The 17,515-nt window shown below is 35.5% G+C and overlaps 1 protein-coding gene across 1 annotated transcript in view; it reads right to left on the reverse strand.

Moving 5' to 3' along the window:
* LOC105708054 (mitotic checkpoint serine/threonine-protein kinase BUB1) overlaps positions 1-17,515 on the reverse strand; it is a 41,237-nt gene that overhangs the window by 7,003 nt on the left and 16,719 nt on the right. The window contains 10 exon segments of the mRNA XM_064371813.1: positions 4,539-4,682; positions 5,844-6,082; positions 8,734-8,821; positions 11,015-11,189; positions 13,511-13,592; positions 14,507-14,558; positions 14,561-14,599; positions 15,370-15,480; positions 15,573-15,701; positions 16,930-16,988. Coding sequence (XP_064227883.1) covers positions 4,539-4,682; positions 5,844-6,082; positions 8,734-8,821; positions 11,015-11,189; positions 13,511-13,592; positions 14,507-14,558; positions 14,561-14,599; positions 15,370-15,480; positions 15,573-15,701; positions 16,930-16,988 — 1,118 coding nt within the window.

A 17,515-nucleotide genomic window follows, 5' to 3' on the forward strand; every position in this document is an offset into this window, starting at 1 on the left:
CCAATCTACAATTCTGTATCCAGTAAAATTATCCTTCAAATGTGAAGAATAAAAACTTTCTTACACAAACAAAAAAAATTAGTTGTGATGTATATTGCAAACACTAGGGTAACCACTTAAGAACATTAAAAAAGAAGTATAATTAATACGCTAAGAGAGAAGACGAAATGGAATCATGAAATAACTCGAAATCACAGAAGGCAGAAAGAAAATAGAAGACAAAAAAGAAACAAAGAAACATTGAAAAAGAAGTATAAACATTAAAACAAAAAAGAAAAAAATTTAAAAAGAAGTATAATTAATATGCTAGGAGAAAAGACAAAATGGAATCATGAAATAACTCGAAATCATAAAAGGCAGAAAAAGAATAGAAGACAAAAAAGAAAGAACAAGGACAAGGAATAGAAAACAGTATATAGTGACAATCCAATTATATCCAAAGTCACTTTAAACATCAATGGTCTAAATATACCAATGAAAACAAAGACATACTTTAAATACCAAGAGAGAGAAATTAAAAGTAAAGGGATAAGGCCTGGCACGGTGGCTCACACCTATAATCCCAGCGCTTTGGGAGGCTGAGGCAGGTGGATCACCTGAGATGAGGAGTTTGAGACCCGCCTGACCAATACAGTGAAACCCTGTGTCTACTAAAAATACAAAAATTAGCTAGGCATGGTGGTGGATACCTGTAGTCCCAGCTACTCGGGAGGCTGAGACAGGAGAATCATTTGAATCCGGGAGGCAGAGGTTGCAGTGAGCCAAGATCACGCCACCGCACTCCACCCTGGGTGACAGAGAGAGACTCCATCTCAGAAAAAAAAAAAAAAGTAAAGTGATAGAAAAAGATATACCATGCAAACAATAATAAATGAAAATGTAATAGCTGTATTTATTTCTGACAGAGCAGACTTCAGAGCAAGACAATTATCAGCAATAGAAAAGGGCATTACATATATATATATATGTATATTTTTAAGACAAAAGTCTTGCTATGTTGCCTGGCTAGTCTGAACTCCTGGGATCAAGTGATCCTCCATCCTCAGCCTCAGTCTCAGCCTCCCAAGTAGCTGGGACTATAGACATGTGTCACCATGCCTGGTTAATTTTTTTAAAAAATTATTGTAGAGACGAGGCCTCACTGCATTGCCCAGACTTGCCTCAAAACTCCTGGCCTCAGCTGATCCTACTGCCCTGGCCTCCCAAAGTGCTGAATTACAGTTGTGAGTCACTGTGGCTGGCCAGCATTATATAATGTTAAAGGAATCAATTCTCCAAGAAGACATAACATGTATAAGCCTAACAAGAAAGTGTCAAAATATGAGTCAAAAGTTACCGAAAACTACCAGAACTGCAAGGAGAAAAAGATGAATTCACTATTATAGTTGGAGACTTACATAAGTAATGGACAGATAAGCTGGATGTGGTGGCTCACACATGTAATCCCAGCACTTTGGGAGGCCAAGACAGAAAGATTGATTGAGGTCAGGAGTTCAATACCTGGGCAACATAGCAAGAACCCCATCGCCACCAAAAAAAGAAAAAAAAATTAGCTGCATGTTGTGGTACGTGACTGTAGTCCTAACTACTCAGGAAGCTGGGGCCAGACAACTGCTTGAGTCCAGGAGTTTGAGGCTGCAGTGAGCCAGGATTGTGCCACTGCACTCGTCTGGATGACAGGGTGATGCCCTGTTTCAAAAATAAATAAATAAATAAAAAGAAAGAAAGAAATGGACAGATAAGGCAGGCAGAAAATCATCAGTGAAAACATGGTTGAACTGAATAGTAGCATCAATCAATTAGATCTAATTGACATTTATGGAATACTTGATGTAATAACAGTAGAATACACATTATTCTCAAGCTCACATGGAATACTAACCAAGATAGACAATATTCTGGGCCATAAAACAAATTTAACCAAATTTAAAAGAACAGAAAACATATACAGTATGAAAGGTAGTTGTAAAGTTCACCAAATACTTGGAGATTAAACATACTTCTGAATACCACATTGGTCAAAGTCTCAATAGAAATTTAAAAATATTTTGAACCAAATGAAAATGCAAATATAATTTACTAAAATTTGTGGGATATAGAAGAAAATTTGTAGTACTAAATACATATATTAGAAAATAATATCTAAAATCAATAATTTAAGATTCTACCTTAAGAAACTAGAAGAGCAAATTAAATCTAAAGTAAACAGAATAAAAGAAATAATAAACATTACAGTAGAAATCAACAGTGGAATGCCATATCCACAAATGAGAATTTAGATGAAATGAACATCTAAATGTTCATTTGAAAGATACAATCTACCAAAGCTCACAAAGGAGAAATAGATAATCTGAATAGTCCTATATCTGTTAAAGAAATGGAATCGGGAGTTGATAACCTTGCAAAACGGCAAGCACTAGGCTCAGATGGGTTCACTAGCAAATTCTATCAAATATTTAAGGAAGAAAATTATTACCAATTCTCTACAATCTCTTCCAGATGAAAGAAGCAGAGGGAATACTTCTGATCTCATTCTAAGAGGCTAGCCATTTCCCTGACACCAAGACAAAGTAAAGATATTACAAGAAAATAATACTACAGACAAGTATCTCTCATGAACATAGATACAAAGATCTTCAATAAAATATTACTAAATCCAATCCAACAATGTATAAAGAGAATTATATACAACAACAACCAAGGGCAATTTATCCCAGGTATACAAGGCTAGTTCAACATTTGAAAATCAATTAATGAAATCCATCACATCAATGAAGAAGGATCATATGATCAAATCAATAAATGGAGAAAATATTGAAAGGAGCAAGATAAAATCCAATAACCATTTATAATTTAAAAAAAAAAAAAAAACCTCTCAGCAAACCAGAAATAGAGAAATACTTTTTTAACTTGACAAAGAACATGTGCAAAAAATCCACACTAAAAATCATACTTATTAGTAACAAACTATGTAGATGCTTTCCCTCTAAGATCAGGAACAAGGCAACGATAAGAAACCAACTAACCAATTAAAAAATAGACAAAAGATCTAGAGAGACATCTCACGAAGAAGATATACTGATGGCAAATAAGCATAATATTCAATGCCTTATGTCTTCAGAGAATTTAAACTTAAAAAAGATTGAGATACCACTATTCACCTACTAGAGTGGCTAAAACCTAAAATACTTACAACCACCTAATAAGGGCAAGACTGGGGACAGGAGCTCTCATTCACTGTTGGTAGGAAGGCTAAATGGTACAGCTACTTTGAAAGTTTCTTACAAAAGTAAACATACTCTCATCATATAACCCTACAATTACACTCCTTGGTATTTACCCAAATTATGAGTTGAAAACTTACATCCACACAAAAACTTGCACACAGATGTTTACAGCAACTTTATTTATAATTGACAAAACTTGGAAGTAATCAAGATCTCCTTCATTAGATGAGTGGAAAGGTTAAACTGTGTGGTACATTCATGCAATAAACATTATTCAGTGATTTTTTTTAAAAAAAGCTATCAAATCACGACACAACATGGAGAAACCTTAAGTGCATATTACTAAGTAAAAGATGCCAATTGAAAAGGCTGCATACTATATGACTCCAACTATATGACATTATGGAAAAGGCAAAACTAGAGAGACAGTAAAACAATCAGTAGTTTCCAGGGGTTGGGGGACAAGGAGGAAGGGATGAATAGGTGAGGTACAGGGGATTTTTAGGGTGAGGAAACTAGTCTGTATGATACTGTAATGATGGATACATGTCATTGTAATACATTCATCAAACCCCACAGAATATACAACCCAAAGAGTGAACCCTAATGTAAACTAGCACTTCAGTTAATGATGCCTCAATATTGGCTTAATTTTAACAAATGTACCACACTCACGCAAGATGCTAATAACATGGAAATCTGTGTGTGTATGTATGGGGAGGTAGGAATATGTACTTTATGCTGAATTTTTCTGTAAGCTTAAAACAGCTCTTAAAAATGAAGTCTATTCATTAAAAAAACTTAAAAGGGAATATTGTGAAATCTTGCTCCCATTGTTTCCCACTCCCACCTACAGCTAACCATTTTAATAGTGTCATATAATACATACGACTCTGCCCTTTTCATTTAACAGTACGGTATGTTTTGGAGCTCATTCTCTATCAGCACAGAGTGAGCTTTCTTGTTCCGTTGCTAATGTTACTATATTATTTTACTATAGAAGTGTATAACGATATCTATACGAAATCCTTAAAAGTAGATAGCTGGGTTTAAAAGTACATGCATTTTTCATTTTAATACGTATTTGCAAATTGCCCTCTGAGTTAGATGAGTTATAGTACCAACAGCAATCACAATCCTACAATCATAGCCTAACAAAATGTTCCGTTTAGTACTATAGATACAACTCGCTATTGGAGGTGGGTGGCGGGGGCGGGGGGCAAATAGGAGAATCTCTCTCACACACAAGTTACCATCAACTTCTCATAGAGAAACAAGAATTTAAAGTTATATTATCCAAATAATTCTTACCCAATTGAAATTCAGTCTTGGGCTTGATGGCTGGAAGTTTACATTGCCATACAAAAACATTTGGATAGGAACTCACTGGTTTAGAAAGCCCAGATAAAAGTTTGAAAATCAGCTTATCATCCCATGGGTTCTCAACAAAGAAGTCTTAAAGGAATGAGAACAAAAACAAAAAAGGAACATGAATTGAGTACTCAGGAACTTTACCAAATAAATTATAGACAAAGTGAATGGAGATATTTACTAAATAAGCTTTCAAAGCCTTATACTTCTAAGGGCATTGATTCAAAATAAAAAAACAATTTTTAAAAGTCAAAATTGGTAGATCTGCACAGTTGATTATTTGCCACTTTAGTTACAAATTTGGATCAATATTCAATTGTGACAAAGGAAATCAACTCCAAGTGCATCTGCTCCACTCAAATGGAACAGCTACATTCCATCTTAAACATAATTAGGGATACACGTCTTAAGATGTGGACATTAATTACTTCCAATTTGCTCAGATAGACATAAATTCTTTAATTGCTTTCCACTTATATCCATAAAACTTATATTACCTATGTGCAATTTGCATATATGAGATATACTTTGGGTCCACAAAAGGGAAATAATTTCTAAAAGTAAGAAAAAGGTTTCTCTCCAACCTGGAATGTTACAAAAAATTATATTGGTGGCGGTTATCAAATACGAATCCAACATGGTTAACACTCAGTGCTAAGCACTTGCAGGATACTGTTCTCAGTAGTTTATTAATTTACTTGGTGCTTACAATAGGCCTCTAAAGGTAGGTACTAGCGTCAGCTCCACACTACATCAAAGAGGGGTAGGGAAAATTAAAATGATCTTGGTCAACACCATGTGACTACTTAGGTGAGGGAGCTAAGACAGAACGTAGTCAGTCCATCTCCAGAGTCTGTGCCCTTAACCACTATGCCAGACTGTTTATGTATAACAGAGGGGTGGGGGGAGAATGTTGTCTCTTTAACTTTGAGCCTCAGTTTACTTTTCTATAAAATAGGGGATATAATAATATTAGATTAAATGCCTGGCACACAGTAGGCTGTCAAATTCTAATTCCCTCTTCCAACAGTATTTTGATACCTTCTAAAATTAAAATAGATTGATTTGCACTTCAAATATGCTAGCTATACTTCATTGTGATGCATTACGCAAGTTTTGTCTGAACCCAATGACATCTGTTCTATTCAATGACATTCAAGTCCCACTGTGGGTTTCTTTCATGGGACAGCTTTTCCCATGCTACTTTCCTGATTCAAGGGCATAACAAAGAGTGAGTGTTCGTACTTGGAGCATCAACCTTCTCAAGTGAACTCGTCTGCATCTGTTCCACTTGGAGCCCAGCAGTAGCATCTGGTGGATCTCCTGCAATGACAGCGTCAGTGTCTGTGAGTCTGCAAGCCTCAAGGCCTCGCTCTGCCTCACAGGTAAGTATCCCACCTGCAGCAGGCTGGCTCAGACGGAGTAAGGATGCTGAACACACATCAGAGGAGAAGGCCTGTTCTGGGCTTTTCTCTTGAATTGGACTGGACGTGTGAAAGGAATAAAAAAAACAAAACATCACATGATTAGAAGTCTGTTGGATTCAGTCACATAAAAGTTCCTTCTCATTCTAGAAATGACATTTCAGAATAGCTTCACAGACTAAAAGTTGATTAAAGCATTTTTAGACAAACAAATCTATGAAAATATACAGCTAGTACAATATGAACAGAAATAAGAAAATCAACATATAGTTATACTAGATGAACAGCTGAGGCAATACATGGGGTACTCTTTAGTAGGAAATGTCAGGAGTGGGTTTATTTCTTCAAGCTGCATCTATGCAACACTACTATAATCAAGATTGAATATATAACTTTATTCCAAAAATGGCTCCTTTTATAACATTGAAACAAACAGAAAATGTCAATCACAATACAACACTCCAGAACATTTCCAGATATACAGTCATGTGCTGCATAACAATTCAGACAATGAAAAACAGCATATGCAATGGTGGCCCCATAGGATCATAATGGAGCTGAAACCCTCTGGTCTCCTAACGATGTCTGACATTCCTGACCCAGGTCTGTAGGCCTCGGCTAATGTGTATGTTTGTGTGGTTGTTTTTAACAAAAAAGCTTAAAAAGTGGAAAAAAAAATTTTTTTTAAGCTTATAGAATGATATAAAGAAAAAATATTTTTGTATAGCTGTACAATGTGTTTTTTAAGCTAAGTATTATTACACAGTCAAAAGGATAAATTTTTTTAAGTTTATAAAGTAAAAAATTCACAGTAAGCTAAGGCTAATTTATTATTGAAGAAAGAAAAATACTTTTTAAATAAATTTAGTGTAGTCTAACTATACTGTTCCTAAAGTCTACAGTAGTGTACAATAATGTCCTAGGCCCTCACATTCACTCACTACTCACTCACTGACTCATCCAGAGCAACTTTAGTCCTGGCAAGCTCCATTTATGGGGAGTGCCCTATACAGAATACCATTTTTTATCTTTTACACTGTATTTTTACTGTATCTCCATGTTTAGATACACAAACACTTACACCATTCTGTTGCCATTGCCTATAATATTCAATACAGTAACATGTCATACATGTTTGTAGCCTATGAGCCACAGGTTATACCATATAGCCTAGGTCTGTAGTAAACTAATCAAACCATCTCAGTTTGTATAAATACACTCTGATGTTCACACAACACTGAAATTGCCTAAGGACGCATTTCTCAGAATGTATCCCAGTTGTTAAGCAACTGCATGACTATAAATCGAAGTATATGTATACATATACATATAGATACACACACAACTACACAGCTAATCCTTATTATTCATGGATTTCAAATTTGTGAATTCACCTGTATGCTAAAATTTATTTGTAAGCTTAAAATCAATACTCATAGTGACTTTTCAGTCATTTGCAGATATGCAGAGCGATGAAAAATTGAGCCACCCAACATACATGTTCTTAGCTAAGGTTGAACAAGGTGACACTCAGCCTTCCTGTTCCAGCTTTCATGCTATAAACAAGTATCCTTTTCAAGGTGTAATTAGTGCCACATTTTTTGTATCTTTGTGCTTTTTCTTGATGACTTTGGTATTTAAAATGATCCCAAAGAATAGTGCTGAAGCGCTCTCTAATGTTCCTAAGCAGTAGAAATCTGTAAAAATGTGTGTATTAGATAAACTTTATTTAGATGTGAGTCAGTGTTGCTGGACATGAATTCAATGTTAATGAATCAACAATATATAATATATAAGGTGTTTTTCAACAAAATGTTGTTATGAGAGGCTTGAAGGATGCTGTCTGTACTCCCCCTTAAGAATATTCAGTATTCACTAATTCAGTGTTCGTGGTGACTCTATAGAACAGAATTACAGTGAATAATGAGAATTGACTGTGCATTTATCTCCACACACACCCCCAAATCAGTATCTACCTATACATACTGAAGTATGTATTTTTATACAAATAAATTTATAAATTTATACATGCAATTTCATACACTGCTATTTTCACTTGTCACATTTTTCCTGTTGTAAACTTTTTTCAACTATACTTTTTTGGTAATAATTTTAGGTGTAAAGAAATGTTGCAAAGATAATAGAGAATTCCTATATTTGCCTCACTCAATTTCTGCTAATGCTATCATTTTCTATTACAATGGTACCTTTGTCAAAACTAATAGACCAACATCTTTTCTATTACTTATTAACTAAACTGTAGACGTCATTTGGATTTCACCACTCTTTTCACTAAGGAATTTCTGCTTCAGGATCCAGTCCCAGGTACTAGGTTGCATTTAGTTGTCATGTCTCCTTACTTCTCTGTCATCTGTGACAGTTTCTTAGTCTTTCATAGTTTCTCAAGACCTTGACAATTTTGAGGAGTACTGGCCAGGTGTTCTGGAGAATGTCCTTCAATTTGGGTTTCTCTGATGTTTTTTCATAAAGAACTGGCCTGATATATCAAGTGTTTAGATTCGCTGTTGTATGTATATTCATAGAGACTACCTTCTGATTTAAAGCTACTACTCCATAAAATCTTTATTGGCCTTTAAGGCTAAAATTAGTATTCTATTACTGCCTAAAAGGCAAAGCTAGAATGGAAATGGTAAGCAAAGTTAGAATGGAAGATGAATAAAATGACAGAACCATATAAACCCACACAATACCTGAATTTTCTATCCCTTGAAGGCACCACCATGTTTTCTTCACAAGAATCCAAAGTCACATGGGTGCACTGTTTTGCTGCCACATTTTCTGAAAGTTTCAAAAATTAGAGATAGATATGTTAGATGCACATGTGTGCACAACACACACCATTTGATATGGTTACAAAGTCTAGGATTTATTTTGACAATGACTTGCATTATGATTTCAAAATAGTGTTCCATGGTAAAATGTATATTAAGATTCAAAAACTAGGAAGAAAAAAAATTACTTAAAAATCTACTAGTGGCCAGGCACAGTGGCTCTTGCCTATAACTCCAGTGCTTTGGGAAGCCGAGGTGGGAGAATCACTTGAGGCCAGTAGTTCAAGGCAAGGCCGAGAAACACAGTGAGACCCTATCTCTAAAAAAATTTTTTTAAATTAACTGGATGTGGTGGCAGGATCCTGTAGCCCTAGGTACTTCAGAAGCTGAGGTGGGAGGATCACTTGAGCCCAGGAGTTTGAGGGTGAACTGCAGTCAGCCTAGGCAACATAGCACCACCCTAACTCTTAAAAACAAACGAATAAAATCTACTACTAATGTTGTGAGCATTTCAACTCTACATCTAATCCCTAACAATTCTTCAAGAAAAAAAGGGTCCAGAGAGTAGCAAGTTCATTGTAGGCAGGATGACCGGACCACAGGAGGTTACTGGTATGGATTTCAGGGCTATACCCAGCTTCAGGAGAACCTGAAGACAAGCACATGGAGAGTAAAAGGCTACAATGCTTCTGGAGGCAGAGATTTTGTGTCTTTCACTTTAACATGTTTTGGTCAATTAGTTGATTGACTAAATTAGCATTTAATTTATTGAAACAATTTTGTGTTTAAATCAGAAAGCAACCTGGCAATATTTATTACTCTCTATAATTAAAAAAAATTATCTATAGATAGATAGATAAACTAGGTAGGGTAAAAATGCAGAATAAACCTCTACCAAATGATGCTAATACTGCACACAACCAATATGTTGGATTACATTTTATGACATATTCCTTCACTGAACAGGTGTTACTACTTTTTAGCACTAGAGCATTAGTTTCTGTTTATAAAGCCAAAGTGGCAAACACTCTAAGAATAGCCAATATCGACCTTTTGGAAGACTCTTTGGACTCATTAAACTAGCTTTCCCGGACGAAAAAGGCTTTAAACATCTTTTTTTTAAGTGGCAAACTTACGATGGTGCTTGGCAATAGTCCAAGTTTCAAGTGAACTCTCCTTTAAGATTCAGAAAAATGTATTATATTGGATTAGCACTCTAAGAAATCCTTGGTCAAAAATGTTTAGGTCTATAGGCTCAGAACCCACATTAAAATATGCTTCCATTCAGTGAAGTGAAATTCTTTGGCAGCACTTCTATTGTTGCTTTGGTAAACAATTGGTATATTTTAAAAGTGTGATCAATAGTACAGTTAGTATACAGTCAGCCCTCTGCATCCACAGATTCCATATCCACAGGTTCTGCAGGGTCAGCTACGGAACTTGGGCATCCACATGGACTTTGGTATCTGCAGGGGTTCCTGGAACCAATCCTCTGTGGATATCGAGAGATCTGTCTAGTTTGTAGTTGGTACTTAATAGCTAGCAATTATCTGTGCTCCATGACAATGTCATGTATTAGGATTCAATTCAGATATATGATGAACTTTTAAATATATAGGGTGATAAATTTGAAACAGGCTAGAAATAAGGACTACTTGTGAGTTTTATCATTACTTTCTTAAAGTCAGAGCACTAAAAGTAAGAAAAATAAGACTTTCTGAGTATTGTACTTGGCTATATGTCTAAGAAAGTTGACATATATATGTATGTAGACACACAACTAGGTCTAAAATTGGCTATTACTCTTATTAAATTGGAAAATATAAATGTTCATTATTTTTAGCATTCAAATAATTTAATCTGTCTGTAGTGGCTGTTTTGTTTGCTGTGAAACAAAATAAACATACTCTATACAAATGGGTCGGACCTTACAGGCTTTTAAATGCTTCTTAGATTTTCTCCATTCTACCTATAATCTAAGCTATTATATTTTAAAAATACATAGACTTCAGGAAGACACTATGCCAAAGGAAAAAAACTTATGAGCAAAAATACAATGAACAGATTTTGTTTCTTCTCCATGATTTTCAAAGTTCCCATGCAGAATTTTCATGAAGAAAACTGTAAGAATCAAACTTCATGAAGAAAACTGAAAGAATCAAAGTTGGCAGAAGACAAACACTAAAACTGTAACACACACCTTTATCTTCTAAAATAAGCACTGACTCCACTGGAAGTTTATGGAATGGTGTAGATGCAAGTTGTGCAGCAGATGTGAAGTCTCCTGGGCTCTTTGGACTGGGTGCTAGGGTTTTGTTGCAGCGAATACCCCATACGGTTGAATCATCCAAAAACTCTTCAGCATGAGGAACTTCCTACAACAGAAGATGAAATGAAAAAAAGCAGCAATCTCCCTCTTTTGTCCATGAAACCTTACTCATGAACACTTTAAGATCCAAAGAAATGAGAAATTAAAGACAAAACAGATGTCAACCCTTGGCTAACACAGTCCACAATATCACGGTTCAGTTCTTTTTCCGAGAACTGAAAAATTAGTGGAGCTGCATTGCAGCAAGAGCCACATTTTTGTTTTCGAAGTACATATATATACGTACTTTGAAAACAAAAATGTGTATGTAGACACACATTTATATATAAATATATACTTTGAAAAAGTCAAGATTTAAAGAGTTACAAAGATAGCACAGAATTTCCACATACCCTCCTCACTAAGCTTCCTCTAATATCAACTTCTTTTTTTTTTTTCTATAAGAAAAAATGCATTGCATGACCTTTAAAATATCCTTTCATACCAAAATTTGAACATGAGCTTCTATTTTGGAAATTGTTTTCTTTTTTTTTTCTTTTTTCGAAGAAAGAAAGAAAGAAAAAAAGAATGAAGAGGAAGAAAAAGGAAAAGAGAGAGAGAGAGAGAATGGGAGTATTGCTTTCTTGCCCAGGCTAGAATGCAGTTTAGTAATGGGTATTGAAAACCTCTTTTATACCAATAATTATACTTAATGATGTAGACAGGAAGGAATAAGGGAAGAAAATAACAAACAAGCAGCCAACCAATATTTCATTTAAACCTATGAAATGCTATGCAATTACTGAGGAGTGATTTACTTCCAATTATGTAGTCACTTATGGAATAGGTGTGAGGTGGTAATGTATGTTTTGTGTATTTGAAGTGGAGAGTTCTATAAATGTTTAAGTTTACTTGTTCTGGGTCTGAGTTCAAGTCCTGGATGTCCTTGTTAATTTTCTGTCTCGTTGATCTATAGAATCGTTAGCTCTTCTTGTTACATTGATCCTTTTGCCATTATGTAATGTCCTTCTTTGCCTCTTTTGATCTTTGTTGCTTTAAAGTCTACTTTATCAGAGGCGAGAATTGCATCTCCTGCTTTTTATTTATTTGTTTATTTTTACTGTTTCGTTGGTAAATCTTCCTCCTTCTCTTTGTTTTGAGTCTTTGTGTATTGTTGCATGTGAGATGGGTCTGGATGCAGCATACCGATGGGTTTTGGCTTTTTATCCAATTAGAATATATATAAGTTTAATACTGCCATTTGATGCTAGCTGTCTGTTTTACCCATTAGTTGGTGTAAATTTTTCATTGTGTTAATGCTCTTTGCTTTTTGATATATTTTTGGAAAGGCTGATATTGGTTGTTCCTTTATATGTATAGTGCTTCTTTCAGAAGCTCTTGTAAAGCAGGCCTGGTGGTGGTAAAGTCTCTAAGTACTTGTTTGTTCGCAAAAGATTTAATTTTTCCTTTGCTTGTAAAGCTTAGTTTGGCTGGATATGAAATTCTGGGTTGAAAGTTCTTTTCTTTAAGGATGTTAAATATTGGTACCCACTCTTTTCTTATAGAACCATAGCACATTTGTAAAAATGAAACAATACTATTAACTATGCACTATTTGAAGTTCACCTTTTTTCCCACTAATGTGCCTCTTCTGTTCAGGAATCCAGTCCAGGATCTCATGTCACCTTTAGTTGTCAAGTGTTCTTAGCCTCCTTGAGTCTGTCATTGTCTGTTAGTCTTTCCTAGCCTTTCTTATATTGACACTTTTGAACACTAGTCAGAAACTGCGTAGAATGCCCCTACAGTTTGGGCTTCTTTGACATTTTCTCATGATTAGACTGGGGTTATAGATTTTTGGGAAGGATATCAGGGGTGAAGTGTTCTTCACATTACATCTTATGAGGGGCTATCTGCTGTCAACACGACTTACTTCTGGTTAACCCAATCACTTGGTTAGACAGAATCTGCCATGTTTCCCCACTGTAATCTATTTTTCCCTTTCCTTTTCCCTACCCTTTTTGTCTGAAGCAAGTCACATAATCTAGCTACGATGGTGCTTGGCAATAGTCCAAGTTTCAACTGAACTCTCCTACACTCAAAAGGAGATGCACCAAACTGGAGGAAAAAATTCAAAGAATTTGTGGATAAATGTTAAACCACCACAGTAATTAATATTAATAAATAATTTTGGTAGAACACTTAGAAAATATGCATTTCTTCTTCAGTTATTAAATAGTGTCCTAAAAGAAACATATTCTTTATACAGTATCATGTTTTTCAGCATAGTTTCATATATACAATATCCTCTGACTGGCATAATCACTTGGTAGAATAATAAAGCAGAAGGGGTTGTAGGACCCATTTCATAGATGAAACAGGTTTGCTTACATTTGGTTTTGAAGGAAATCTGCTGACAGAGCGTTCTCCAAAGGTCCTGGTTCCTGTGGATTTATTTTTAGGCTGTGGTAATCTAAGGAAAGATTTGCTAAATTATAAATAGTAAAATATGCTAAAAAAAAAAAATGCATGCAATCACTTTACCACTAGAAAAGTTCTCTATCCTATTTAATGAGTTAATATTTACATAAATATTCCTTACTTTTATAGCAGTTCTAGAAAAACTGAGTGTGATCAAAATGACTTATAAAAGTAGACCTACCTTAAGTGAGGGTGGAAAATACAGAAATTTTTGTCACACTGAGTTATAGCTTTTAGAAGCCAAAAATGAATTATGGCCATGGCCAGTGGAAAGTAATGAATGCCAACATATTTTTTAAATTTTCAGTGCCTTTGTAGCTATGGAATTCCTCTCTGTGAGCTAGCCATGCCCTTTCTCCTTTCTACCTCAATATGAATTTCTTAAATACCATAAAACCTTTAGTTCACACTGACACCTCTTTCCATGGTTCAAACTATTAACAATAAAAATTTCTGGAGCTACCTCACTCTGCTCTCAGATGAAAGCTCTCCAGTATAATATTCCTCAGCCTTAAAACACATTCTCTGTAGCAATACCCAATATAAGCCACTTCCTTTTCTACTTTATCAGTGCTGCAAATATAAACAGAGCATGTATGGATACCTGTAGTGGTGAATTCATTCACACCTAATATAATTTCAAATCCACAGAATCCTCAGTTCTCTGCTAATTCACAACCAGACTGTTTTCCTTTTTCAACACAAGCTTTGGCTATGGGAAGCCTGCTCTCTTGGAACTCCTGCAGCACTGTAGATCTGGAGAACTTTGGCAACACCCTCCTCGTTATGTGGTCAAAAGGCTCATTTGACGATGTGAGTGGCAGTCCATATTCTCTCACCACCCCACCACCTCTAGACCCAGAGAAAATTCTGCAGTATCGCAATAACTACATGGTATTTTTTTACCTGTAATTTTCTTTGTTTCCATCTTCAAACACATGAAAAGCAGATGACAAATAATCTTATTGACTCCCCAAGCCCCAGATGACCTTACATTTTCTGGAATAGAATAAAAAATAGCATCTAATTATTGTACTAGTAAAAAACATCCTTTATGTTAAACTTCAACTACAAATAAGGAAAAGGAGTAACAGCTGACAGAAAAGAACTAATAACAGCTTTTCAAATACTAGGCAATAAGATAAGTCACTATAGTGAGATGAAATGACTTAACTATGGTAACAGGGTCTTGTACTCAAGTTCCAGGTCAGGAGTCCCTGCCACATATCAGTAAGGTGTTAATCATTCTCCTAAATCATTGCTATTGTCATCTGACTCACTCAATAAAAGCTTTCAGGGTTTTGTTTTCCACTTCCTTTCCAAAAGAATTAATCTCTTAGCTTTACATTTCAATTCCTCCTGAGTCTAATTGGCTCCTACTTATCTTTATCATGATCTCTGGCTTCTGGCATGAATCCCCTGACTCTAGACAAATGTGGGCTAGCTGCCAGCCTCCTCCAACACTCTGCCTCAGTCATTCCTCTACCAGTGAAGACTCAAGTCACATCTTGAGTACTCGGCCCTTCTTACTCATGAGGGTTTTGTCCTTCTTTAGCACTATTACTTCTTTTTTTTTTTTTAAACAGCAAATCTATCATACACATTGAGTACCTTTTCAGGAACTGTCTTATTTTCATGTCAGGCATTCCCTACCCTTATGTGACAAGCTAATCAAGGGCAGGGCTACCTCTTATATAATGCTTGGCATTTCCTGTGATAACCACCTGTAATACTACGCATTTAATAGCTTTTAAATAAATAGTTATTACTTTGAAACTGGGCTTCGAATGCATCTTCATTTTGATCTAGAGATTGCCATTCATCTTTGTCATCAGAAATATCAGGAAGTGTAGGAGCTTGAAACATATTCATTATGAAACCTTAAGGAACAAAAGAAAAACTGTAAACAGGTTGCAAAAGAGCTTTCATTAGCTTGTTAACAGGTGCTACACACTCAGATAAAATACTTTACCTAATGCTTCTTTTGTGTGCACGGTGGGTGATGGCTGCACTTTGGATGGTGTTGCCTGAACCATTCCCAGTGATGTGTTTGGAGTTGTGTGGAAAGAACTTGTGCTGGCAACCTTATGTGTTTCACACCCTAGCAAAGAAATGGAGACAAAATGTGGTATCAGTAGGCAAATCAGAATAATTTAAAAGGCACACAATTTAAGTAAATTATAATTAAACCAGTTTGTCATTGTTAGTAATTATCACTAAGGACTTCCAGTATTATAGTGCTTTTATATATTTCATTTTTATCTTTATAATAGTCCTATGAGGTAAATAAGGTGAAAATTATCCTTTTACAGAAAAGGAAAGGAAGGCTCAAAGAGACTGAGTGTTTGGTCTGGATTGTACCAGATTAGCAACTTTGTCATAAATTATACCCTTAGTGCCACTGTATCCCAAGTTCATAGTCATAATGTAAATCTTAAGATTGGCTTCCCATCTCACTCCACTGCAGTCAAACATAGAATACAAGGCCCTGCACAGCCTGGGTCCTGTTTGATCAGGCCTCACCTTCCTCCTCTCCCTGCTTACCTCCTCACATTGGTCTCCTGGCTGTGCTTAGAATATATCAGAGATTTTCCTGCTTGAGGGCTTAGTATTTAATATTCCCTCTGCCTGAAAAGGTTGCCCAAGCTAGTGGCATGGTAGCTTTACCCTTCAGCCCTTTACCCAAATATCACCTTTTCTGAAATTTCAACCCCACAACTCCAATAGGACACTTCTTTCCCATTCTCTGTGGGTGGAGATGTTTTGTTCATGACTTCATCCCTATGTATAACAGTGCCTGGCACCTACAGAGCAGACTCAGTAAGTCTTGGTTCAGTTAATGAGTCTCCAGCTGTTTCAAACAGCCCTTCTCCTCACTAAACTGTTCATGGAAAAGATGTCCCAGTCACATAGGGAGTAAGTGAATGCCCAATATGTGTGTCTTATTATTTATAAAACTTATCTCCTATGCAAATACCTCTAACAAAGTAGTACCAAATAATAGTGTAACACACCTAATTAAACTTTTGATCACCTTTCCTAACATACTAAAGAAGACTCTGTTGTGGATTAATTTCCTGAGAAATATAGTAGAAATGTATTCACAAATTATGTTTCCAAAGAATTCTAAACTAATAAGATGTGACTAACAAGTGGATTTCTACATTTATCTGAAATGGCTCAGGAATAAATAACTCAGTCTAAAAACAGGAAATCTAATACTCAGGTTCATTAAGGCCTGAAGCTTCATAAACCACAGCCACAAAACACACCTCTGAGTGAGCTAGAGGAATCTGGTCAGAAACATATTTATTATAATTAAACATTACCTTCTTTTATCTCTGTTCCACTCTGTGGCTTAAATTCATGAGTACTCTTATTCACACATCTGGAAGAGAAAACTCTTGAGACATGCTAAAGAATAAAATGCTTGATCTATTAGAATTTTTAACTAACTCTCAAGAAATAATAGTAAAAAGAAAAAAAAATTAGTCAATAATTACAAGCCTATTAAAATACAGATGGAACTACTTAGGGTCTACTGTGTAAGTAAATAAAATGTTTTCTTTCTTTCATTTGAGTTCCATTTCAGGAAAAAAATTCTTACAGAAAAGATCAGGTACTAAACATTTGTGTAACACAGTGATTATAGGGATAAGAACCATCTCTATATGTGGTAGAGTCCTATGACTATTCAAATGATCCCATTCATTACAGAGGTTAAAGAATTGAGCCCGACTCCAGGCAGCTAACCAGAGTCAGGACATGGAGAAGCACTGGTGTGCCTCAGCTGTGCAGGGCACCTTTGCTGTGATGAGCCAGCAGCCGCGGTGCAATGTCCTCCAGCCTTTAAAAGTTAACAATTATCAAGAAAGAAAAAAATAATATGAAAGCCATTTATATCACAGTTTGTTT

This window comes from Aotus nancymaae, unplaced genomic scaffold (assembly GCF_030222135.1).
Source record: "Aotus nancymaae isolate 86718 unplaced genomic scaffold, 86718_ANA_hifiasm-v0.15.2.pri h1tg000188l, whole genome shotgun sequence".
NCBI classification, from domain to species: Eukaryota; Metazoa; Chordata; class Mammalia; order Primates; family Aotidae; genus Aotus; species Aotus nancymaae.